Source organism: Ranitomeya imitator, chromosome 10 (genome assembly GCF_032444005.1).
Source record: "Ranitomeya imitator isolate aRanImi1 chromosome 10, aRanImi1.pri, whole genome shotgun sequence".
NCBI classification, from domain to species: domain Eukaryota; kingdom Metazoa; phylum Chordata; class Amphibia; order Anura; family Dendrobatidae; genus Ranitomeya; species Ranitomeya imitator.
In genome coordinates, this window is record NC_091291.1 from 129,938,724 (window position 1) to 129,964,710 (window position 25,987).

Below are 25,987 nucleotides of genomic sequence, written 5' to 3' on the forward strand. Positions count from 1 at the left end.
GTAGTTCACAGAAATTAGCAGGATATTAACTCCAAAGGAATTTTACAAAACGGTTTACATTATTTTAGGTTTATGCAAAAAGTCATGCCGACTAACAAACAGTGAGGGTAAGGACAAGTTTATGCTCTGGTTCCGATGCAAAAATTGATGGCACCGTACTAGGCTTTGCCATCTTTCTTGTCCCACCTCAGGAGCATTTTACAGGTTTCTATTCAAACCCATTTGTAATTCCAAAGAACGACAGAAGAGTCCATCTACATCACATCAGGATGGAATCCCTTAGTTCAGTAATTGCTTCCATGGAATCACAAGAGTTCCTGTGTTCGGTGGATATACATTTTTCAGGGTTATCAGAGATTCCTTCGGTTCACGGTATGGCAGGACCACTTTCAGTTGGTCGCTCTTCCATTTGGCCAACCACACCCAGGGTCTTTACAAGATCATGGCAGGGGTGATGTGGCCACCTTACGGTGCAGGAGTCTAGAGGTCATACCTTGCCTGGATGACATCCTTGTAAAAGCGCAGTCCTCCTCCCTAGTCCAGGAAAGCATGTCCATCACTCTCGACATCCTGTCTCGGCTCGGCGGAATTATCAACAGGTAAAAACCTTGTCTAGTTATGACCCAGGGTCTGATTTTCCTGGGCACACTTTACAACAACCTTCATGCAAGGGACTTTCTCCCCAAAGAAAAGAAAGCAACTCTCCAATGGGGAGTTCGCGCTCTTCAGGCCCCGCAGTCTCAGTCCCTTCACTCGGCCATAGCGGAGTGGTCTCTGCCCCAGGACATCTTTCATCAGATTTGCCTACGGCTGGACTCTCTGGTCGTAGATCTGATGACTTCCTGGATTGACAGACTGGTTCATCTCCAGATCCCACGACCCTTTTGCAGTGGGTGTCGATGCTCTGGCAATGGTCACCGTGGTCACAGTTTGCTGTTCTTTATCTGTCCCCGCCTCTGCCCTTGCTTCCCACGCTGTTGAAGAAAATCAATGTGGAAGGGGTGCTGGTCATCCTAATAGCACCGGATTGGCCCAGGAGGACCTGGTAAGCAGAAGTCGTCAATCTACTCGCAGACATTCCCTGGAGACTCCCACAGAGAACAGATCTGCTTTCTCAGGGTCCTGTTTTCTACCATAATGCTCGGTCACTTGATTTGACGGCGTGGCTGTTGAGACCACGGTTCTAAGTCCGACCAGGTTCTCAAAACGAGTGATTCAGACGATGATTCAGGCTCGGAAGCCGGCATCATCTTGGGTTGACTATCGGACTTGAAAAGCCTTCTTCCGATGGTGTGAGACTAATCACCACATGCCTATGATTTTCTCTGTTCCTTCTGTTCTGGCTTTTCTGCAATTAGGGCTTGATGCAGGTATAGCTCTCAGTGCGCTAAAGGTCCAAATTCTCTGCCTTGGTTATTTTTGTTCAAGAATTTAGCTGCACATTCTCAGGTCAGAACTCTTCTTCAAGGAGTGGCTCATGCAGCCCCTCTGTATCAACCCTCCCCACCCCCCCCGGTAAATCCCTGGGACCTCAACCTGGTTCTGGAGGCTCTAAGGAGTTCCCCCTTTGAACATCTCTGTGCCTCTTCTATCTTGGAAGGTGTTTTTTCTTGTGGCCATCACTTCCATCAGGTGGGTTTTGAAGCTGGCAGCTCTTTCATGTAGCTCACCTTTCCTTATTCTGCACCAGGATAAGGTGGATGTGCGTCCTGTTACCTCCTTCTTCCCAAGGTAATTCCGCCTTTCATCTCAATGAGGACATAGTCCTCCTCTCTTTCTGTTCATCTCCAGTTCACTCTCTGGAGCAAAATCTGAACAGGTTGGACCTGGTCAGGGCAAATCGCATTTACCTGTCACAACACTGCTGTCGGGTGACCCGGGACCAGGGGCTTCTTCCCTGTCCTTAACACTAGGGGGCGCCCTAGCTCGCACTACTTCCCACGGATATTTCTGAATGCTGGGGCCTCCACCCTTGCCTTATCTCCTAAGTTAAGCCTTCCGTTTGTTCTCTTCCCCCACCAGGGTGCACCATAGTACACCAACACAAACAAGGGTCAACAGAAAACTCCAGGCATACAAAATATTCACTCACATATAACAGAGGAATGCACCAGGGCGTGGAGGTAGGGGAATAAACCAAAACAGAAGGATAAGGAATAACCAAACATACAAACCAAACAACAGTCACCGATAACTCCTCCAATTCTACTTCTCATATGCACTCCTCTCCCTCCATTAGCCATGCAGCAAATGCTAGCTCTGACAAGGATTAGTATCAGAGCCCAGATTATAAAGGGGAAAGGAGTGGTTAACCGAGCTCAGCTGTGAGCACAGGGATTTCCAACATGGAGGATTAACCCCTGTTCTGCCAGAAGGAATAACCACATTCAAAATGAAGGAGAAGTGCTTCTTATCAGTGCCGCAGTAGGAGCAATCTTCTGGCTCCACACTGTCGCGGTAACCCCGTGACATTACCTTTCTAGGACCGACTATCTCCGGAGGATGAATTCTCTCTTTGTCATGCCTGATGGCTCTCAAAGAGGCTTTCCGATGTCCAAAGTGACAATTGCTTGCTGGATACAGGCAACTACTGGATTAAAACAGAACGTCTCCCCCTCGGATTAGGGGCCCTTTTACCCGAGCGGTGGGAGCCTCCTGGGTCATTCGACATCGGGAATCCGCCTTACAGCTTTGCAAAGCAGCGACATGGTCCTCTATTCACACATTCGCCAAGTTCTACAGGCTTCATACCTATGACTCGGCGTATGCCAGCCCAGGTAAGAGAATCTTGCAAGCGGCAGTAGCCAGTTCTCCGAACGGAATTGAGTTTGTGCTGTTTCCCTTCCTAGTGACTGCTTTGAGACGTCCCTTGGTTTCCTGTGTCCCCCCCAATGAAGCGATAATGAAAACAGGATTTTTTGGTTACTCACCGTAAAATCTGTTTCTCGGAGCCTTCTTTGGGGACACAGCACCCGCCCATGTTTGACAGCAGTATTCTTTTTTTTTTCAATTGTTACAGTTGTTTTTTCTTCTATTTTCCTTGTGTTGCTTCTCCTACTGCTTTCTCGCTAACTAATTAACTTAGTGCAAGTTGATGGAGTGTACACTGAGGGGGAAAAACCAACACTCATGGTTTCCTGTGTCCCCAATGAAGGCTCCGAGAAACAGATTTTACACTGAGTAACCAAAAATACTGTTATTTACATCTACTCGGCCAGTCTTGTGCAAGTATAAGGTGGTAATTACTGTACCTGCCAACATGTGATATAATACAGATTCAGTAAGCATATACTTGGTACCTGGTATGTATGCGAGGGCACTGTGCTGCACGTCAGGTATCGGGAACGTAAGTGAAACTGGTTCTGTGCCTCGATTGCCCAAAGCGATCTGCACCAAGAGAAGCGCGGTGGAGACCTGCAGCTGCAGGCAGTTTTGGAGAGTCTGCGGTTCGGTCAGCGCAGCCTTCAGGCTCAGATAGATCGTCATAAGTCGCTCAAATTGTTCCCGTAGGTTCTCTGAGCCGGGAGTGCCGCTTTGCTGGGCATCACGCCATGCTCCTTGCAGTCTGTGCAAACTTTGGTTTACTTTCACCATTTGTTCATGCAACCTGGGAAGAGATATGTAAAATAATAATTACATGATTCATAAAGGTTATTTAAAAAAAAAAACATGAAGCAGCAAAAGGTCACGCCAACTATTCCAAGTAGTTAGCATCAAGCTAAAATCATCTAGACTCCTGAGAAAAAAAAGATTTCTAGGCATCCCCAATTTCTCCTGTACTGCTAAGTTAAAGGGATATTCCCATCTCATACACTTATGGTATATTTACAGGATGCACCACAATTGTATAGATTAGGATTCAACCAATGGCACCTGCATCTATCTCGAGAACTGGACCCCTGTCATGTGCCGTGCTCAGTGGAGAGGTGGTCAGAAATTGATATACAAATGAATGGAAACTCCAACCACCTCGCCACTGACAGCTGCATGCTTCATGGCTCCGACAGGTATATACAAAAGTCAAGTCCCATATATCCCATCTACTACACAATTATGGCATATCCTATAGATACTGCTTCCGATGTCCCTCGCTGGTCAACCAGCTTCTCCTTTGGGGGCTGGGTACAGTATCTCCACTGCTCCTGATGTCCCCCACTGCTCACCCAGATTCTCCTCTTTTGGGGTCTGGGTGCAGTATCCCCACTGCTCCTCTGTACTGCTGATGTTCCCGCCGCCTTCCCATCTTCTCCTTTGAGGGGTAATTTTAGGGGTTTAGCATCTCAGCTTCTCCTTCACAACACTGCTAATGTCCCCCTGCCATTCACCTGGCTTCTCCCATCTATCCCTGCTGCTCTTGCATACTTCTGATGTCCCCCACTGCTCACCTGGCTTTTACTTTGGGGGTGGGTTGGGGACCACTGGAGTCAATAAGTGGTCACTTATTGCCTGCAATGACAATCTTCCACCTGAACCGTAAGATTCAGGACCCTTCTTATGGCTCGGGTGGGATGTGACCACTGGTCGCTTGACACCCCACTGCCCCAGAAGAGGAAGCACATGAGCGTTGGGGGGACATCAGCAGCACTATAGAAGAGTGGTGGGATTCAGTAGCTGAGTTTTTTCTTTTTAACAATAGCTCCACGATGGCTTCTTTTTTAAACTTTGTCCAAGTATTAGACACCCCCTTGAAAGGTGAGGACACGGAATACCTGTGAAAGCCGAGATGAAGAGTGTATTGTGTCAGCACCAGGTTTTCTGTCACCAAGTTAAAGTTCTGTGGGAAGTCTGGTTGCTGATCATCAGCCGGTGGAATAAGGCAAGTCTCCTTGTCCAGGCCTGTGTGCAAAAACAATACAGGAAAAGTCGTTAAAAATATAGAGTTGTAGTATAACTGGTAGATGGGGAAAAAGGAAGAATAAGGTTACAACTAATCCTGTATATGAGATATGGGGGGCTTATTCAGATATCGGTTTTAATACAAAGGATCCCTGGTCCATTAATCAGAGTGGAGTAAAGCTATGAAATAAACCTAACGATCCCTGCATTGCATGGACAGGAGGGCTTTAAACAAAACTGTCCAAAGTCAGCTACATACGTGGGTAAAGAGTTATTCACATTATTAAAAGTTAACCGATCTAGTGGATACGTGAAACCTTTGTGTGGCGATGGGGTCCGACCACTCTGACCCTCACAAATCCTGAGAACGAGGTTCCAACAAGTCCAGTAAGACGGGAATGGTGGCCACACATGCATCCACCACTGCGCCATTCATTCCCCATGGGACTGTCGAATGTCGCAGAGTACAGCGCTTGCGATTTCAGAGCCCTGTTTTTAGGATCAATGGGTCTGCCAGCGGTTGGACCCCCAACAATCCCCAAGGTATCCATTATCTTTTAGATAGGAAAGTCATACAAATTAGCTCTTTGGAAACAAAGCCAACTATTTTGCTAGTGACAACCATTGGAGGTAGCTATCAGCTGTAGGTGACATTAGCGAGATAGCTCTCCCCGTGAAGGAAAGAAAACTAATTTGTATGCTGGGGTTTAACACATATTGCAAAAAGTATAACTGTAACATTGGATTTTGTGAGGATTCTGCTTACCCTTCATATGTATATTCCGACTCCTTCGCTCTTCTTCGTTAATGTCTCGAAGCATGCAGTACGTGGGATTGAATGTCAACAGACGGGCCGACTTAGGTTTGCAAAAAGGCTGGCACAGCCGCAACAGGGCTGCACCCAGATTCAGAAAGAAGCTGTCCGAGGCGTACGTCTGAAGGAAGATTTCTGGAACTTGGTTGGCCCAGATTTTAGCACGACCTGCGTTGGCATGAAGACAGTTCCCCAGCCAGGACAAGATGAGATGTTTGGTATCTGGAGATAACTGGAGAAGGTTCTTCAGAAGTTGGTAAATTTTCTCATGAAACTGAGCCATGAACTAGACAAGAAAAAGAGGAGATTAAATTGCATTAGTGATCTGCACAGTCAATGGAAGGAGGTAATGTATATCATCTGGCCACCATATTGGGGGTCCCATGAAGGGATCAGTGATATGAATAGGTGATAAATGTATGTCCTAGAAGAACCCCTTTAGGTTTGGGCCGCACACACTGACTTCCATTACCTGATGTATATTGGCTTCTTGCACTTTAATCTCCTGCGCACTGGAACGTGAAGGGTTCACAAAGTAACCATGATTTTCTACCACTCCCGGGGTACGCAAAAGGCAAGAAATACTAAGGATCTCCCCCAGCAATGTCTTCTGATACTGGTGTCCGTTTGTTGGATCTTGAGGTTGGATATAAGCCACAAAAACCTGAAAAATGAAAAAGTATACAAGAATGAGAAACTAATGGTTTCCAAGGGAAGTCGTGTCTGGCACGACACGTAAAAGGATCATTGGCTTTTGTCGGGCCATTATATTGGGGGGCCGTGCCAAGGTGACACATTGCTGAACGGAAGCGTATGACTTAAACGGTAACAGGACTTTATACATCACAGGTAAAGCCAGTCACCTTTGCAATGTCCTTCTGACGAGTGCAATACAGAAGCAGATCGAGGTACGTGTAGAGCAACATCTGGCAGAGATCCAGGTCCTTGACTCGTTCCAGGATCACATCAAATATAGGATGAAAAACTTCGCTGAAAGACTGCACCTCCTCGTCAGCCAGAAGGGCTTCGATTACCTCCTCCAAAAACTCCACCACCTCATCAAAGTCTGAAACAGAAGCATGGAGCCGACGGAGAGATGGTCATCATTCATTTCTACTGGGTATTAACTGCAGCAATGACAATAAATCCTTAAGATGCAAATCTACTGGATATCCCAGGAGGATTTACTGCAGAATTAATGTAAAAATCAGCATGCTCCATTTCCAGATGCTTCGAAGCCCCCCTAACAGTAATACCAGCCTGATGTTGTATTTTAGCTGTCGGCGAGTTTATGCGAGACCAACCACTGCTTTTATACTTGTTAAAACTTAACTGTTGTTGGTGGGATACCCCTTTTATCCCCCATCCACAGAATAGGTGATAAACATATGATCTGTAGGAATCTGACCACCGGGAGGGACCCCCATAGAAATGAATGGAGGCCACAAGAATGACATTTTAGTAATCGCATTAATTTTGCTTCTAATATAAAATGCTGCAAAATTCTACTTGTGACCAATTGCTAGGACCCCCGCTCAGTGGATTATTGAGGGGTCCCAGTAGTCTACCGTATATTTAGCTCCTGTTCTGTAGGTAGGTAATACATGCTGCTTAAAGGATAAGTCCCTGTGATTCTCCCTATGATAAAGTAATAACATAAACCTCAAAACGTGAACCTTCAGTTTTTGACCTAAGGCTAGGGTCACATTGTGTTAGGCCAGTTCGTTTAGCGCATAGCGCTACGGACTGCGCTAACGCAATGTCCCAAAAGGGATCACGTTAGCCGATCGCGGTCCGTCACTCAAATGACAGCACATCGCTAGCGCACGCCCAATGTGGGCATGCGCTAGCGATGCGTTCGCCATAGACAGTAATGGCGGCGTTAACGGACTACGTTACACCGTGTTATGCCGCGGTGTAAGGGAGTCCGTTAAACGTACCGCCATAACGCAGTGTGACGCTAGCCTAAGAGAGATCTGCTGATTGAGTGTAATCCACTATTTGGCCTCCACTGATCTAGAAGTCACAGAATGACAGATATATACGGCTAAGTAACCTACTTGCTCCACGCAGTCCTTCCAGCATGAGGTCCACCACCTGAGCCGGGACATCCTGCCCCTGATATATCTCCGGGGTCAGCAGAACAGTGCGAGCATTGGAGACGGTTAGTGCCTTACAGCGCACTGCATAAGGCAGCAGATTCTCTGGCACTTTAGTGACCTGTTAAGACAGATAAAAATGCAAAACTTAACAAAACTTAAAAAAAATGTATGGTGTGAACAGTGTTGACAGGTCGTGGCATAAATGAGATCTAACCTCCTTCTTGGCTCTCTGGAAACAAGAGAATAGGAATGGGACGATATGCTTTTCCTCTGCATCTCGTTCCGCGGACAAATTGGGGGCTGCCGATGATGTCATACAGATCATGTATTTCCCGGGTTCGGAGAGAAGAAGCCGCGTGAACAAGGCCTGAAATCAGAACAAGAAAGTGGTGCTCAGACACCTGTAAGAAATGACGGAGGGATTGTACCTACTATGGCATTAAATGGGTTCTCCGGGATATGCAATAACTTATTCATCGGTGCGGATCTAACCGCTGGGACACACATCGATCGGCAGATCGTGTGGCAGGTCAGACGCCTGATCACTGCTCCATTTATTCTCTACGGGGGCTGACGGAAAAAGCAGAGCACAGCCCCACAGGTAATAAATTGAGCGGTGGTTGAGCAGACGCACTGCCCCTCCATTCTAATGGGGATTAAAGTTCCCCATTCTCCCAGCAGTCAGACCCCTGCCGATCAATCACCTATAGAAAACTTGTTTTCACCATACAACCCCTTTAGAAGTACAGATTTACTTGGCGTATGTTGTGTGGATGTCGTGTGATCTACCTGTTCTACATTGTCCATATCCAGCCAGTCCTGTCCATCGAGTTCAGATCCGAGCTCCTCCAGATACACACAGCGCTGAGGGATGCCATTCCCGCTCTTTAAACTGGGGTCACCTACGGGACAGAAAATTGAATAAAACTTACAAATGGACTAGAAGTAACACGTAAGAGATTACACAAACCGATTTTCTGCAAGGAAAGATGTCGTAGCCCCCCATTTATGCAGCCGGACCCTGCCTCCATCAGCAGCGACCAGAGCTAGTTATGATCGTTGCTGATTAATGCCGCTGTCAGAAAGAAAAATACATTCAAGGGTCACGTCCCCGATGGGGAATATGTCCATGCACCGAAATAGCCAAATACTAGGTGTATCCAGATATGGTACCCCTATAAGGTCCTCTAATAGAAAGTCTATATATATATAAAGCCAGGAGGAACCTGATAAATCTAAAACATAACCTTTATTTGTATCCTTCTAAAAAGATTTCTTATGGACAAAACAGTGAAAAGTGCATAAAGTGCTCAAAATAACCAGTGCTCAATAAAAAATGGTTTGATCTCACCACATCAGTCGTTTCTCAGGAGCGTCCACATGTATGTTTAAGGGCAAGGGAAAAGTACACAATAACTATGCTACCCAGTCGTGCCCCTGTATTGCTCCCGTCCTGACAAGGACAGTCCCCAAGTCAGGCTAAGTTTTGTACCCACCACAACCAGATTACTTTCCCTACGCGTTTCCTCTCCCATAGGGGAGATTCATCAGGGGAATAGAAAGACGGTGGTATGCATATAATGCGATATTCTATTTGGGGATATCAAGCCCCTGCATTGGCAGGCGGCTCCTATGTGTCCAGTGCACTTGATTTCCAGTGTGGACTATACCTCACCATAGTCCACACTGGAAGTCAAGTGCACTGGACACATAGGAGCCGCCTGCCAATGCAGGGGCTTGATATCCCCAAATAGAATATCGCATTATATGCATACCACCGTCTTTCTATTCCCCTGATGAATCTCCCCTATGGGAGAGGAAACGCGTAGGGAAAGTAATCTGGTTGTGGTGGGTACAAAACTTAGCCTGACTTGGGGACTGTCCTTGTCAGGACGGGAGCAATACAGGGGCACGACTGGGTAGCATAGTTATTGTGTACTTTTCCCTTGCCCTTAAACATACATGTGGACGCTCCTGAGAAATGACTGATGTGGTGAGATCAAACCATTTTTTATTGAGCACTGGTAATTTTGAGCACTTTATGCACTTTTCACTGTTTTGTCCATAAGAAATCTTTTTAGAAGGATACAAATAAAGGTTATGTTTTAGATTTATCAGGTTCCTCCTGGCTTTATATATATAGAATATGTCCATGCACCCATCGTCAACCAACGCAAATCACAATGGGATGCCCTGGAAATCAGCAACCTCCCAAAAGTTGGCTGCATAGATCATGATTTTTTGTTCTTATTTACTAAATGCTACCACACAAGTCTATTTGCAGACTCCAGTTTTTTTTAACAGGGATATGGTGCCCACATTGCTATATACTGCGTGGGCTGTGTTATATACTACATCTCTGTGCTATATACTATGTGGGCTATGCTATATACTACGTGGCTGTGGTATATATTACTTGGTAATACTACGTTGCTGGGCAATATACTACATCGCTGTGCTATATACTATGTGGCCTGTGTTATATACTGCATGGGCAGTGTTATGTACTACGTCTCTATGCTATATACTACGTGGCTGTAAACTACATACATATTCTAGAATACCTGATGCGTTAGAATCGGGCCACCATCGTGTGTGTGTGTGTGTGTGTGTGTGTGTGTGTGTGTGTGTGTGTGTATGTGTGTATACATACACACATGTCCCCCTTTCAATTTACCTTTAATCAATCCCCCTTTCTTTTACCAACTTAAACATAATTAGAAAAACGCTACTAAAATAAGCATATCTGTATCAGTGCACCAGTAAAAAGGAGATTTGTGTGTACTCACCGTAAAATCTCTTTCTCTTAGCCTCTAATTGGGGGACACAGGACCATGGGTGTTATGTTGCTGTCCACTAGGAGGCGACACTATGCATAATCTGAAAAAGATTAACCGTGGCTCCTCTGCAGTATACACCCCTGGACGGCGTCAGCCTTCTCCAGTTTTGTGCAAAAGCAGTAGGAGGAACGTAACATGAATAATATAACCATGCCTATAAGAAGGCAACTATGTGCGAGCTCAAGAAAACAATATGAGATCTCAACAGTAACAACGGCCCGGAAAGGGCAGCAGAGTGGGAGCTGTGTCCCCCAATTAGAGGCCAAGAAAAAGAGATTTTACGGTGAGTACACAAAAATCTCCTTTACTCTGTCGCCTCATTGGGGGACACAGGACCATGGGACGTCCCAAAGCAGTCCCTGGGTGGGAAGCAATGGACGAATATTGTGCAGACAGGCCCCTACACTTGGGGCACCTCCGCCTGAGAACACATCTACCCAGGCTCGCGTCCGCTGAGGACTGGGTATGAACCCTGTAGTTTTTAGTAAACGTGTGTAGGCTAGTCCAAGTGGCCCCTTACACACTTGTGCCGAAGCCTGGTGCCGAATGGCCCAGGAGGCTCCTACCGCCCGTGTAGAGTGTGCCGTAATACCGGCTGGAAAAGGAGAATTCTTAAGGCGGTAGGCCTCTTGTATGGTGGATTTGATCCACCTGGCAAGGGTAGCTTTGGAAGCTGGCCGACCCTTGTGGCCGCCTTCCGGAAGAAGGAAAGGAGAATCAGACCTCCGGAAAGACGCAGTCCTAGACACATATATACGCAATGCCCTGACAAGGTCAAGCGTATGCAGAGCCTTCTCCACTCTATGAACCGGAATCGGACAAAGATGGCAGTGAAATTTCCTCATTGAGGTGGAAGTTGGACACAACCTTCAGAAGGAAGGATGGGACCGTACGGAGAACTACCCTGTCCTGGTGAACGAGCCAGGAAGGGCCGTCTGCAGGAGAGTGCTGTCAGTTCAGACACCCTGCGTAGCGAGGCGATTGCCACCAGGAAAACCACCTTCTTGGAGAGAAGGCGGAGCGGGACCTCCTTAAGGGATTCGAAGGCTGGTGCCTGCAATGCTGTCAGGACCAGGTTGAGGTCCCACGTTTCTAGTGGTCGTCTGTAGGGGGGAACCAATCGGGAAACCCCCTGAAGAAAAGTCCTTACTTGCGGCTTGGTAGCAATGCGCCTTTGAAAAAGCACTGAGAGGGCTGACACCTGGCTCTTAATCGAGCCCAGTGACAGCCTGGCCTCCAGACCCGATTGGAGAAAACCAAGTACTTTGGGGAGGGAATAAGGGAGTGGGGTTTGGCCACGAGATTCGCACCAGGTAAAGAAAGCTTTCCAGGTACGGTAATAAATCTTGGCAGAGGCTGGCTTCCGTGCCCTGTTCATGGTCCTAATGACGTCCGGCGAGAGCCCTGCCTGGGTTAGAACCCAGGTCTCAAGGGCCACACCGTCAAATTGAGAGCCCCTGAGTTCTGGTGGTAGAACGGGCCTTGTGATAGAAGATCGGGGCGGTCGGGGAAACACCAGGGGGCGTCTGCTATAAGTTGTACGATGTCGGCGTACCATGTACATCTGGGCCAGTCCGGTGCGATTAGGATGGTTGGAACTCCCTCTTGCTTGATCTTCCTCACCACCCTGGATATCAGGGGGAGAGGTGGAAAAATATACAGAAGCTGGAACTGGGTCCAGTCCTGAACCAGAGCGTCTGCTCCGAGCGGCCGCAGATCGTGTGTTCTGGCCATGAAGTTGGAGACCTTGGCATTGAAGTGGGATGCCATTAGGTCCACATCCGGGGTCCCCCAGCGATGGTAGATCTGGCGAAAAATTTCGGGATGGAGAGACCACTCTCCCGAGTCTACTCCTTGTCGGCTGAGGAAGTCTGCTTCCCAGTTGTCCACACCTGGAATGTGGACCGCCGAGAGAACCGACCTTGTGCCCTCCCCCCAGTGGAGGATATGTGACACTTCTCGCATCGCCTGGGTACTGCGGGTCACACCTTGGTGATTTACATATGCCACAGCCGTGGCATTGTCCGACTGTATTCTGATGTGAGAGGCTGCCAGTAAGTGATAGAAGCCCCTCAATGCCAGGAGGATGGCACGAATTTCCAGGATGTTGATGGGCATGGGCGCTTCCACTGGGGACCACTTGCCGTGTGCCCTGTGGTGTGGGTGCATTGCACCCCAACCCGTCTGGCTCGCATCGGTGGACAGAACATTCCATTGACCTGTGAGAAAGGATTTCCCCTTTGCTAGCGAGGTTGGCTTGAGCCACCAGTACAGGGACCTCTTGGTTGACGACGTTAGCTGGAACTCCCTGTCGAGAAAAGGTTCTTGTCCCAGGACTTGGGGATGGCTAATTGGAGAGGCCTGAGGCAAAACTGGCCAAATGGGACCGCTTCTATTGCTGCCCCCATCCTGCCGAGGACTCTCATGGCAAACCGGAAAGATCGAGGGGGTTTGCAGAGGAGGGTGCGAACTCCTAGGCGGAGAGCCAGTGGCTTGTCCTTGGGAAAGGAGCACTAGACCCCTTGAGGTGTTGAATAGCATTCAAAGGAAGGTCAGAGACTGACTCGGGGTTGGTGATGACCTTTGTAAGTTGACTAACCAGCCCATGCGACTCAGTGTCGGTTGTGATTGAGACGCTGAGCTCTCAGTCCTTGAAGGTGGGAGCCTTGATGAGTAGATCGTCCAAGTATGGAACGACTACTATGCCCCTGGAGTGCAGGACGTCCATGATGGCTGCCATGACTTTGGTAAACACTCTGGGAGCCGTGGTGAGTCCGAACAGGAGAGCCACAAACTGGTAGTGATCCTGGTCGAATGAGACCTGAGAAATCTCTGATGGGCGGGTGCAATAGGTATATGCAGGTATGCATCTTGTATGTCTATGGAGGCGAGATATTCTCCCTTCTCCATGGACACAATGATGGACCGAAGGGACTCCATGCGGAAGTGATGGACCCGTACATATTTGTTGAGTTGTTTTAGGTCCAGTATGGGCCTCACGCTGCCTCCTTTCTTGGGGACTACGAATAGATTGGAGTAGAACCCTCGGAAGCGCTCGGCCGTGGGGACCGGTACTATGACTGCTGCTTGAAAAAGCGAGGAGACTGCTTGTCGGAAGGCACGAGCCTTGGCTGGTGGTTTTGGGGGGACAGCGAGGAAGAATCGGTCCGGTGGGTTGGAGGTGAACTCTGTCTTGTATCCGGAAGACACTAGTTCCCTGACCCACCTGTCTTCTGCAATAGGCAGCCAGACTTGATGAAAGAGCAAAAGTCGGCCGCCTACGGGTGTGGTGTCTTCCAAAGTCCGTGAGTCATGATGAGGAGAAAGTCTGAGATTTTCCTCCTCTGGGCTTAGACTGGCCTGCTTTTGACTGCCAGGTCTTGTCTGACCTTTGTGTCGATCGTGAGTTGTCTCTGCGTGGGGAACGCTTACGATTTTGTGCTGGACGCGAGACGGACCAGCCCGAAGAATTACGAAAGGATTGGAATTGAGTTTGGTTACGCTTCTTGTAAGTGCGTTTAGGTTTCAGTTGGGGAAGAGAGGTACTCTTACCCCCGATGGCGTTGGATAGCATCGTGTCCAACTGTTCACCGAAAAGTCGCCCACTGAGGTAGGGGAGGTGCGTGAGGGACTTTGAGGCTGCGTCCGCTTTCCATTCCCGCAGCCAGAGGATACGCCGAATTGTGATGGCGTTTGATGCTATCCCCGCTACGCCCCTTGCTGAATCCAGAGCTGCATGAAGCATGTAATCTGCTACAATGGCTATTTGAACCGCTTGGTCCGACAGCTCAGGAGCGGATGCTTGGAGGCCAGCTTGTAAATTTTTGGCCCAGGCCAGAATGGCCTTGGCAGTCCAAACTGAAGCGAATGCGGAGCCAGGGATGCCCCTGCGGCCTCGAAAATTGAACGAGCCATGCGTTCTACCTGCCATTCTGCTGCGTCCCTGAGGGTTGAGCTATCTGGCAGTGAAAGGAGGGTCTGCGCTGCTAGTCTAGAGACTGGGGGGTCCACTTCAGGTGGATCTGTCCATTCCTTGGTATCCTTCTGCGGGAAGGGGTACCTCGCCTCCAGATATTTGCAATTAGCAAATTTTTTCTCAGGCTGTGAGAGCTGCTTTTTAAGGATCGCCTTAAACTCTGGGTGGTTAGAGAAACCTTAGGCGGCTTCAGAGGTCCTTCAGAGGAAATCTTGTGTTCTGGGGCCTCTGGTGGCAGATCGGAAATGTCCAGCACCCGATGGATGTCCTCAACTAGCGCTGTATTGCTGGGGGGATTGGGATCAGGGACCCCTCTGTTTCCTTGTCTGAGTCGAAGTCACAGATGCCTTCCGAATCCTGTGTATCACCGAGGTGTCCCCTGCTGGGTGAGCTGGGGCGGAGGCCTTCTCTGGTGGGGGATTGCGGATATCTGCATTGTCTGCCCCTGGAAGGGGACGGTCTAGATGACCTGGAACTACGGTGTCTCTCCCTAGAAGGGGATGACCTTGTGCTATGGGATGACGCAGATGAACGTGACCTGTGGGTTCGCTTGCGTCCTGACCTAGATGTGGATGTGCCAGGGTCGTCCTGTTCCTGAGTCAAGCTCTCCCTTTGCTGGGCAACGGTCATAGCTGAGGCATGACTCTGCAGAGCCTGAAGCAATGTGGAGGTTAGGTTATCTATAGACTGCGTCATAGATTGCGACATCTGAGTGACCCATTCCGGCGAGGCATTAGACACTGAAGCATTGGCAGGGGCTTCTTGGGGCTCTGACGCAGTAGTCTGGATGCAGTCCTGGCAGTGCGGGTACGTGCTGCCACTGGGGAGAGTGGTCCTGCAGGCTGTGCAGAATGCATAATAGCAGTCCTGCCTGGTTCTCTTGGACCTTGAGCCCAGCATAGTGCACAGAGTGCAGAAGGGCTGGCTATGCAGAGGACCTTACAGGGGGAGCTATGCAGAGGAACCTATAGGGGAGCCTTATAGGGAATATAGATTCACAGTCGAGTAAAACAACCCAGCTGTGATCTTACCCCACCAGTTTGCCCCTAGGTCCAGCGCCGAAGAACCACAGTCCTGTGCTCCCCGGAGACTGGCTGGCCTGGTCCTGGTCCTGCTGACCGGGAGATGCAGGGTTAATCCTTGCTGCAGTAGAAATGGCCGCCGAGGAGAAGAGGCAGGGGGAGAAGGGGGTGGAGAGCAGAAAAAAAGGCGGCAAAGCTGTGTAAAAAAACGCGCCCTTTCTGTCTCAATCCGCCCCCTCTATGACACTGTAGCGTCATATTTGTCATCCGGGGGGCGGGCCGGGGGGCGGAGAGGAGCTGGCGGCTTCAGCTAGGCCGAAGCCGGGGCCTAAATTAGATGCCTGATGCCCAGAAAGGCTCCAGGCCAAAGTCCGGGAGGGGGTCGGATCTGAACTGGACCCCCCCGGATTTAAAGGCAGGATAGCGGTGGGGCTATAAGTGGAAGGGGGGCCCTGTGAGGGGTCCCCCTGAGGCAGTATAGAGCTGGTGCTGCCGCAGAGACAGGGGCGCAGGGAGCCCTGTGTCTCTATTGTGCCATGCCTGCCTGCACTCCCCCAGCCCCGACAGGAGCCCGCAGCTGGGCTGGGGACCCTGGATGCAGCCGCAGTGTGCTGGCCCATTGCTGGGAGCTGCAGAGTGCTGCCTGTACAGGCCCTACCTGAGGCGTCTCAACCTAATGGCCACAAAGGGGGATTAGGAAGGGTGCTGCTGTCACCATCAGGGGGCTTTATCTTCGCCTCGACCTCAACCCAGAAACCAAAAGGAATTGGGGAAGGAGGGGGGTCTCGACTTCGAACCAGCAGCCGAGGGACTGGGGAAGGAGCGACATGGGGAATAGCCATCTCGACTTCAACCGGGCACCCCGTAATAGGGGACCGAGGAAGGAGCCATGCCGGGAGTCTCACAGGAGACCCACTTTTCTTCATCTGTAATCCGTTGGAAAAAAACGGAGTAAAAAATCTTAGGTGTGCCTCCTATGCGACACTAAGCAAAAACTGGAGGAGGCTGACGCCGTCCAGGGGTGTATACTGCAGAGGAGGAGCCACGGTTAATCTATTTCAGATTATGCATAGTGTCGCCTCCTAGTGGACAGCAGCATAACACCCATGGTCCTGTGTCCCCCAATGAGGCGACAGAGTAAATACAATAAAGAGAAACAAAAAAATATATATATACACTTTTATACAGTATATAAAAGCCCCATAAAGCTCGATCAACTAAAAATAACAGTAACAGGTCTTGAAAAGCAGTGGCAAACCAAATTTATTTTTTATATCAAGTTCAGAATTTGAGATACTGAAATAATAAAAAACACAAATAATTAAGTTTGGGATCATCGTAAATGAACAAGAGAATTACATTGCTGTTTTAATCACACTATGAAAGCTGTAAAAACAAGACCCCAAAATAATGATTTTTTTTTTTTTACATTTTAACACATTGTATTGTAAATTATATAATTTAAAAAAAACACGTCGAACAAAAAAAAAGACAAAAAAAAGGTCTTTGCCAGCTATGCACATGGAAGAATGGAAAGTTTTGGCTCTTAGAAGGGAAAAAAAAAAATCAATAGTGCAAAAATGAAGAATGGCGGCGTCCTTAAAGGGTTAAGAAATGCAGCAAAGGACGTAAATCCGGCGATACTCACTGTTGTCCAATGTGATGAGGAAGATTCTCTGAATCATGTGGTTTATGTTCAGCTGCTCACAGATCTCCTGCTGAGAACGGAACGAGCGACTTATTTCCGCCACGGAGTCGTCGCAGTCGTCCAGGCTTTCGGAGACGCTGTTGTCAGAGTCGTCCTGACTCTCTCCTGCATATTCTACACGGGTCAGAGGGATAACTGCTTAGTTACTGGACTAGTGAAATTTTGCATTAATTTTTTTGTATTGTTCATCTGCTTTCTAAATGTGAAGATGAGCAATTTTCTAAATAATCTTTGGTTGCAGCAGAGTAATTTATATAAGCTGCAAAATCTGACAAAAATCCACCTGAGATCCTCCTGGCTCTGAATTTTCCCTCTGATCTCGCCCTCTCTTCTCAGTGAGTGGGGAAAAGATGGTTGTTGTACGCAGTAGATCAGGAATTAAGAGTTGGAGGAAAGCACGTACAGTCTCGGGGAGGGCAGCTCAGTTAGTTTGTGGATAGGGAGGAAAGCGCATTATCTTTCATGAGCTCTAAATAGCAAATAAAGCTGCGCTAACGCATAGGGTCCAGCGCAGACAGCAGCATCCTGGACATACAGTTTTACTGGGAAGAACACATTCACATGAGAAAAAGGAGCAGTTTGGAAACTGCTTATCGGGGGATTGCAGAACTGAACCTAGTGCAAGTTTTTAACTAAAAATCAAGCTAGACATGTAGCACTGCAGTTCCTCCACCGCTTTTGTCAGGACCCCATGTCCGGTCCTCATTTTTACATGCTTGCTATGGTGACATTGACGTAGTAATACAGCGAAAGGTGGCAACTGGTGGCTGCTGTCACAAGGCTCATGACCAGTATAGGCTACACGTAGAAGGAAAATGAAGGGGTAACGACATGGCCAAGTTTCTATTTTTCCCATTGTAGGATTGCAGACATTTTTTACCCTTGGAACAACCTGCTGTAATAGGTTACTTGCCATTTTGCTGTCGTTGCTGATCCTTTTGCCCAGCGACAAACTGCCGAGCTTCTGCGATCGACCCAAAGAGAGCGGCAAACGGGTTTGTCGAGATGCTGTTGTTGTTCTCTTGATCCGTCATTTCGCTAAGCAGCAGGGTCCATGTAGTGTGTGATGTGGAGGCGTCTTATCTGTGGAGAAGGAACAGGAGCCCGGTTATGTACATGGGCGTTATGGTTTTACAGTTTTAAGGGGTTGTCCGCATTATAATATTTAAAAAATTGGTTCATGGCGCTCTTTTTTAAAAAAAATAATAATAGCAAAACTCACCCATCGGATATTACTACTACCTACATCTTCCACCTGCCAATTGTCACTGGTTGGCTGCAGCGGTCTTGTGCCTTCCAAGATGGAAGAAGCCGTCTCCTTGCTTTCTTTTGTGACTTTGGATGGCACCTAAACGCTGCAGCCAAACAGCAGCAGCTGATTGACTGCAGTGGTCACGAGACACCCCTGCTGGAAAAGGAAGAAAGGACACCTGAGGTGGACATCGGCACTAGTACCAAGGGGTGGTGAGGCTCCTGCGGGTGAGATTAGGCTGTCTTATAAAGAATAGAGTGCGGCCATCATACAGACTCTTCATGGCGGTGGGAGTTGGGAAGATCCCATTAAATCTCTTCTCTACCCAATGTCAAATCACCATCATAAAAAACTAAATAAATAAAAATGGTGTTATCCCAAAAATCTAATATTTCTGGAGGTTTAAAGGGCTCAATTTAGTAATTTTCTGGAACATTATTTCATTTTTTTTTTTTTCAGCTGCAGGCGTCCACAGCCACGGGTGCATAAAAAAAAAAAAAAAGCAGTGAATTTTCCTGTGTGGATTTGCACTGGTATACATTAGTTGGCAATCGGATACTATTTTAACAAGAGATCCGCAAGGAAAAAAAAAAAAAAAGATCTATTGAGCGGATTTTTTTTTTTTTTTTTTAATAAAACAAAAAGTTGCAAAATTAATTTCTGTCGCAGATTTTTTTCTGCTGAGTTCACATGCAGTTTATAGCTCATGTTCTGCCCACAGTCTCCTGTCAATTTTAAAGTGAAATCTGAGATAGATTTATGTTTATCCTCATACAGATTTAAAATCAGTGAGGCAAAAAAAAAAATTAAGAAAAATAATAAGTTTGGTGACTTAAAAGTGAACAGAGGCACGTCTCTGCATAGCCAGCGGTGCAAAGCAAGGTTTGTTCTCAAGATTTCAGGAATTTGTGGTCTATCCTGTGTATAATGCAGACTGTGAGCCCCAATGGGGACAGTGATAATTATGTCAGTAAAGCGCTGCAGAATATGATGGCGCTATGCAAATGCAGCATAATAAATAAAACAAAAAAGGGGGAAAAGAAAAACTTTCTTTAATATGAAGGACTCTAGGAATTTTGTTTTCATACTGCTGTGTTTGCTGTTTTAAAACCAGCGGAAGACCGGAGTGAGCTCAGATTGCTGCTGTTTAACTATCAAGTAGTTGCTATCAAGTGGCATTTAAATGGATGATCAGTTGCAGCGCGACTGAGGCCCACCGACACCCCCACGATACACGGCTGAGGCCCACCGACACCCCCACGATACACGACTGAGGCTCATCGACACCCCCACGATACACGACTGAGGCCCACCGACACCCCCACGATACACGGCTGAGGCCCACCGACACCCCCACGATACGCGACTGAGGCCCACCGACACCCCCACGATACGCGACTGAGGCCCACCGACACCCCCACGATACGCGACTGAGGCCCACCGACACCCCCACGATACACGACTGAGGCCCACCGACACCCCCACGATACACGGCTGAGGCCCACCGACACCCCCACGATACACGGCTGAGGCCCACCGACACCCCCACGATACACGGCTGAGGCCCACCGACACCCCCACGATACACGGCTGAGGCCCACCGACACCCCCACGATACACCACTGAGGCCCACCGACACCCCCACGATACACAACTGAGACCCACCGATACCCCCACGATACACGACTGAGACCCACCGACACCCCCACGATACACGACTGAGGTCCACCGACACCGCCACGATACACGACTGAGGCCCACCGACACCCCCACGATACACGACTGAGGCCCACCGACACCCCCACGATACACGACTGAGGCCCACCGACACCCCCACGATACACGACTGAGGCCCATCGACACCCCACGATACACGACTGAGGCCCACCGACACCCCCACGATACACGACTGAGGCCCATCGACACCCCACGATACACGACTGAGACCCACCGACACCCCCACGATACACGACTGAGGCCCACCGACACCCCCACGATACACGACTGAGGCCCATCGACACCCCCACGATACACGACTGAGGCCCACCGACACCCCCACGATACACGACTGAGGCTCATCGACACCCCCACGATACACGACTGAGGCCACCGACACCCCCACGATACACGACTGAGGCCCACCGACACCCCCACGATACACGACTGAGGCACACCGACACCCCCACGATACACGACTGAGGCCCATCGACACCCCACGATACACGACTGAGGCCCACCGACACCCCCACGATACACGACTGAGGCACACCGACACCCCCACGATACACGACTGAGGCCCATCGACACCCCACGATACACGACTGAGACCCACCGACACCCCCACGATACACGACTGAGGCCCACCGACACCGCCACGATACACGACTGAGGCCCATCGACACCCCCACGATACACGACTGAGGCTCATCGACACCCCACGATACACGACTGAGGCTCATCGACACCGCCACGATACACGACTGAGGCCCATCGACACCCCCACGATACACGACTGAGGCCACCGACACCCCCACGATACACGACTGAGGCCCATCGACACCCCCACGATACACGACTGAGGCCCATCGACACCCCCATGATACATAATTGAGGCCCATCGTCCACCCCCACGATACAATCACAGAGGGGGGCAATGTATTATCATGGCAGAGGTGGGAGGAGGGGGCTTTAATTGCCGCCATCTTGCTACACCCACGACGTAAAGCCTTACTTGCTTTTACTATATACTTGCAACATTACAGCATATAATACAAGCAACCAAAAGAGCACAGGTTCAAGACGCAAAAAAGGGAGTAAATAAGATTAAGAATTTGTAAAAGAAAAATAAAACCTAACTTTAAAAATATATATTTTTAAATATCCATTGGTAACTTAAACCTGGACTTTTGCGCTACGATAGTGAACATACGACTGTTCTAATTGTCCTGTAACCTCTCCCTCTTTTTTTCAGTTTTTGTTATTCTTCTTCTTTTCAAAATTTACTAAAAATTAGTAATTACCGTACTATATTATTAAAATTAAAGTATAATTAAGAAGCGAAATAGATAAAACAATAGTTGGTCACCCAATTTTTCCCTCCATCTAAAAAAAAAAAAAATTATTGAGGCTGTGAAAATATTAAATTTTTTGTCCGGTAAACATTAAATATTGAGACACCAGAATTGCCCTTTTTTTCAGTTGCCGCACCTCTCCCTAAAAAAAGATCAAACTGTCGTATGTACCCCGAAATGGTGTCAATAAGAGTCAGATCGGCGCAGAAACAACAAGCGCTCGCGTGGAGGCAACCGCGGAAAAACTAAAAAGCTGCGGGTCTCGGAAAAACACCGACAAGTTATGATGACAGAGATAAACATTTTATTTTTTAACCACTAACATTTTTTTAACGAAATAAAGAACATCAAAAAATAAAATAAAAAAATATTAAAATAAAATAAATAGAATGTGAAAAAAAAACACGCAGGACAACCCCAATAAAGACAATGGTGGAATCGCGGTTTTTCCCCCATTTCACCACATTTGGATTATTTTCCTCGCCCCCCCCCCCTAAAAAACAATGGGGGAGAATAATAAAGTTATGGCTCTTGGAAGGAGGGGGGGGGGAAACAGAAAGGGAAGGGGTTAATGATCAGGTGACGTCACACCGGGCCAGGAGATGGGGAAGACCCCACTTGTCAGGTGACCAGGAGTGGAGTACAATGCTGCAGTCCCATGTAAAGCACTGTGTGATACCAGCAGGTGACACGCTCAGCTCTGCTGCATCCTGCCGTGTAGTGGGAGCCCCCGCGATACGTGACACACACGGATACACGGCCGCGCCATACGGACAGCGCGCACACAGCCCGCAGCCTCTGACTCACCGCTCTGCCTTCCTGACACTTCCGCTTCCGCCAACACACAGGCGGCGCCGAAAGGGTTACAGACGGTCATGTGACCGATCAGGAAGAGGCGGGACTTACCCTGGAGTGTCCCTGTGGAATGGGGCGGAGCTAGAAGCTGCGGCTGCGCAGTGCTGGGCTCTGCAGGGAAGGACGTTGAACTTGTACATGTACAGGGGTCGGGGAAATGCTCTGCACATGGGAGGAGGAGAGGGGAGATGCAGTGCACAGGGAGGAGGAGAGGGGAGATGCAGTGCACAGGGAGGAGGAGAGGGGAGATGCAGTGCACAGGGAGGAGGAGAGGGGAGATGCTGTGCACAGGGAGGAGGAGAGGGGAGATGCTGTGCACAGGGAGGAGGAGAGGGGAGATGCAGTGCACAGGGAGGAGGAGAGGGGAGATACTGTGCACAGGGAGGAGGAGAGGGGAGATGCTGTGCACAGGGAGGAGGAGAGGGGAGATGCTGTGCACAGGGAGGAGGAGAGGGGTGATGCTGTGCACAGGGAGGAGGAGAGGGGAGATGCTGTGCACAGGGAGGAGGAGAGGGGAGATGCTGTGTACAGGGAGGAGGAGAGGGGAGATGCTGTGTACAGGGAGGAGGAGAGGGGAGATGCTGTGTACAGGGAGGAGGAGAGGGGAGATGCAGTGCACAGGGAGGAGGAGAGGGGAGATGCTGTGCACAGGGAGGAGGAGAGGGGAGATGCTGTGCACAGGAAGGAGGAGGAGGGGAGATGCTGTGCACAGGGAGGAGGAGAGGGGAGATGCTGTGCACATGGGAGGAGGAGAGGGGAGATACTGTGCACAGGGAGGAGGAGAGGGGAGATGCTGTGCACAGGGAGGAGGAGAGGGGAGATGCTGTGCACATGGGAGGAGAGGGGAGATGCTGTGCACAGGGAGGAGGAGAGGGGAGATACTGTGCACAGGGAGGAGGAGAGGGGAGATGCTGTGCACAGGGAGGAGGAGAGGGGAGATGCTGTGCACAGGGAGGAGGAGAGGGGAGATGCTGTGCACAGGAAGGAGGAGGAGGGGAGATGCTGTGCACAGGGAGGAGGAGAGGGGAGATGCTGTGCACATGGGAGGAGGAGAGGGGAGATACTGTGCACAGGGAGGAGGAGAGGGGAGATGCTGTGCACAGGGAGGAGGAGAGGGGAGATGCTGTGCACATGGGAGGAGAGGGGAGATGCTGTGCACAGGGAGGAGGAGAGGGGAGATACTGTGCACAGGGAGGAGGAGAGGGGAGATGCTGTGCACAGGGAGGAGGAGAGGGGAGATGCTGTGCACAGGGAGGAGGAGAGGGGAGATGCTGTGCACAGGAAGGAGGAGGAGGGGAGATGCTGTGCACAGGGAGGAGGAGAGGGGAGATGCTGTGCACATGGGAGGAGGAGAGGGGAGATACTGTGCACAGGGAGGAGGAGAGGGGAGATGCTGTGCACAGGGAGGAGGAGAGGGGAGATGCTGTGCACAGGGAGGAGGAGAGGGGAGATGCTGTGCACAGGGAGGAGGAGAGGGGAGATGCAGTGCACAGGGAGGAGGAGAGGGGAGATGCAGTGCACAGGGAGGAGGAGAGGGGAGATGCAGTGCACAGGGAGGAGGAGAGGGGAGATGCTGTGCACAGGGAGGAGGAGAGGGGAGATGCTGTGCACAGGAAGGAGGAGGAGGGGAGATGCTGTGCACAGGGAGGAGGAGAGGGGAGATGCTGTGCACAGGGAGGAGGAGAGGGGAGATGCAGTGTACAGGGAGGAGGAGAGGGGAAATGCTGTGCACATGGGAGGAGGAGAGGGGAGATGCTGTGCACAGGAAGGAGGAGAGGGGAGATGCTGTGCACAGGGAGGAGGAGAGGGGAGATGCTGTGCACAGGGAGGAGGAGAGGGGAGATGCTGTGCACAGGGAGGAGGAGAGGGGAGATGCTGTGCACATGGGAGGAGGAGAGGGGAGATGCTGTGCACAGGGAGGAGGAGAGGGGAGATGCTGTGCACATGGGAGGAAGAGAGGGGAGATGCTGTGCACAGGGAGGAGGAGAGGGGAGATGCTGTGCACAGGGAGGAGGAGAGGGGAGATGCTGTGCACAGGGAGGAGGAGAGGGGAGATGCTGTGCACAGGGAGGAGGAGAGGGGAGATGCTGTGCACAGGAAGGAGGAGAGGGGAGATGCTGTGCACATAGAGGAGGAGAGGGGAGATGCTGTGCACAGGAAGGAGGAGGAGGGGAGATGCTGTGCACAGGGAGGAGGAGGGGAGATGCTGTGCACAGGGAGGAGGAGAGGGTGATGCTGTGCACATGGAAGGAGGAGAGGGGAGATGCTGTGCACAGGGAGGAGGAGAGGGGAGATGCTGTGCACATAGAGGAGGAGAGGGGAGATGCTGTGCACAGGGAGGAGGAGAGGGGAGATGCAGTGCACAGGGAGGAGGAGAGGGGAGATGCTGTGCACATGGGAGGAGGAGAGGGGAGATGCAGTGCACAGGGAGGAGGAGAGGGGAGATGCTGTGCACAGGGAGGAGGAGAGGGGAGATGCTGTGCACATGGGAGGAGGAGAGGGGAGATGCTGTGCACATGGGAGGAGGAGAGGGGAGATGCAGTGCACAGGGAGGAGGAGAGGGGAGATGCTGTGCACAGGGAGGAGGAGAGGGGAGATGCTGTGCACAGGGAGGAGGAGAGGGGAGATGCTGTGCACAGGGAGGAGGAGAGGGGAGATGCTGTGCACAGGGAGGAGGAGAGGGGAGATGCAGTGCACAGGGAGGAGGAGAGGGGAGATGCTGTGCACAGGGAGGAGGAGAGGGGAGATGCTGTGCACATGGGAGGAGGAGAGGGGAGATGCTGTGCACAGGGAGGAGGAGAGGGGAGATGCTGTGCACAGGGAGGAGGAGAGGGGAGATGCAGTGCACAGGGAGGAGGAGAGGGGAGATGCAGTGCACAGGGAGGAGGAGAGGGGAGATGCAGTGCACATGGGAGGAGGAGAGGGGAGATGCTGTGCACATGGGAGGAGGAGAGGGGAGATGCTGTGCACAGGGAGGAGGAGAGGGGAGATGCTGTGCACATAGAGGAGGAGAGGGGAGATGCTGTGCACATAGAGGAGGAGAGGGGAGATGCTGTGCACAGGAAGGAGGAGGAGGGGAGATGCTGTGCACAGGGAGGAGGAGGGGAGATGCTGTGCACAGGGAGGAGGAGAGGGGAGATGCTGTGCACATGGAAGGAGGAGAGGGGAGATGCTGTGCACAGGGAGGAGGAGAGGGGAGATGCTGTGCACATAGAGGAGGAGAGGGGAGATGCAGTGCACAGGAAGGAGGAGAGGGGAGATGCTGTGCACATGGGAGGAGGAGAGGGGAGATGCAGTGCACAGGGAGGAGGAGAGGGGAGATGCTGTGCACAGGGAGGAGGAGAGGGGAGATGCTGTGCACATGGGAGGAGGAGAGGGGAGATGCAGTGCACAGGGAGGAGGAGAGGGGAGATGCTGTGCACAGGGAGGAGGAGAGGGGAGATGCTGTGCACAGGGAGGAGGAGAGGGGAGATGCTGTGCACAGGGAGGAGGAGAGGGGAGATGCTGTGCA

The 25,987-nt window shown here is 50.3% G+C and overlaps 1 protein-coding gene across 2 annotated transcripts in view; it reads right to left on the reverse strand.

Moving 5' to 3' along the window:
- The window catches only part of UBE4A (ubiquitination factor E4A), a 29,298-nt gene extending 6,812 nt beyond the window's left edge, over positions 1–22,486 (reverse strand). The window contains exons 1-11 of one of the 2 annotated variants that reach the window (XM_069741284.1): positions 22,429–22,486; positions 18,212–18,381; positions 17,239–17,412; positions 8,542–8,654; positions 7,967–8,119; positions 7,711–7,870; positions 6,514–6,716; positions 6,123–6,314; positions 5,603–5,936; positions 4,710–4,836; positions 3,300–3,607 (exon numbers count right to left, since the gene is read on the reverse strand). In XM_069741284.1, the coding sequence (XP_069597385.1) occupies positions 3,300–3,607; positions 4,710–4,836; positions 5,603–5,936; positions 6,123–6,314; positions 6,514–6,716; positions 7,711–7,870; positions 7,967–8,119; positions 8,542–8,654; positions 17,239–17,412; positions 18,212–18,332 (1,885 nt within the window). In that variant the 5' untranslated portion in view covers positions 18,333–18,381; positions 22,429–22,486. Of the gene's footprint in view, positions 1–3,299; positions 3,608–4,709; positions 4,837–5,602; positions 5,937–6,122; positions 6,315–6,513; positions 6,717–7,710; positions 7,871–7,966; positions 8,120–8,541; positions 8,655–17,238; positions 17,413–18,211; positions 18,382–22,300 lie in introns of both variants that reach the window. The other variant, XM_069741285.1, reaches the window with a different exon arrangement.
- Positions 22,487–25,987: the final 3,501 nt, after the last annotated feature.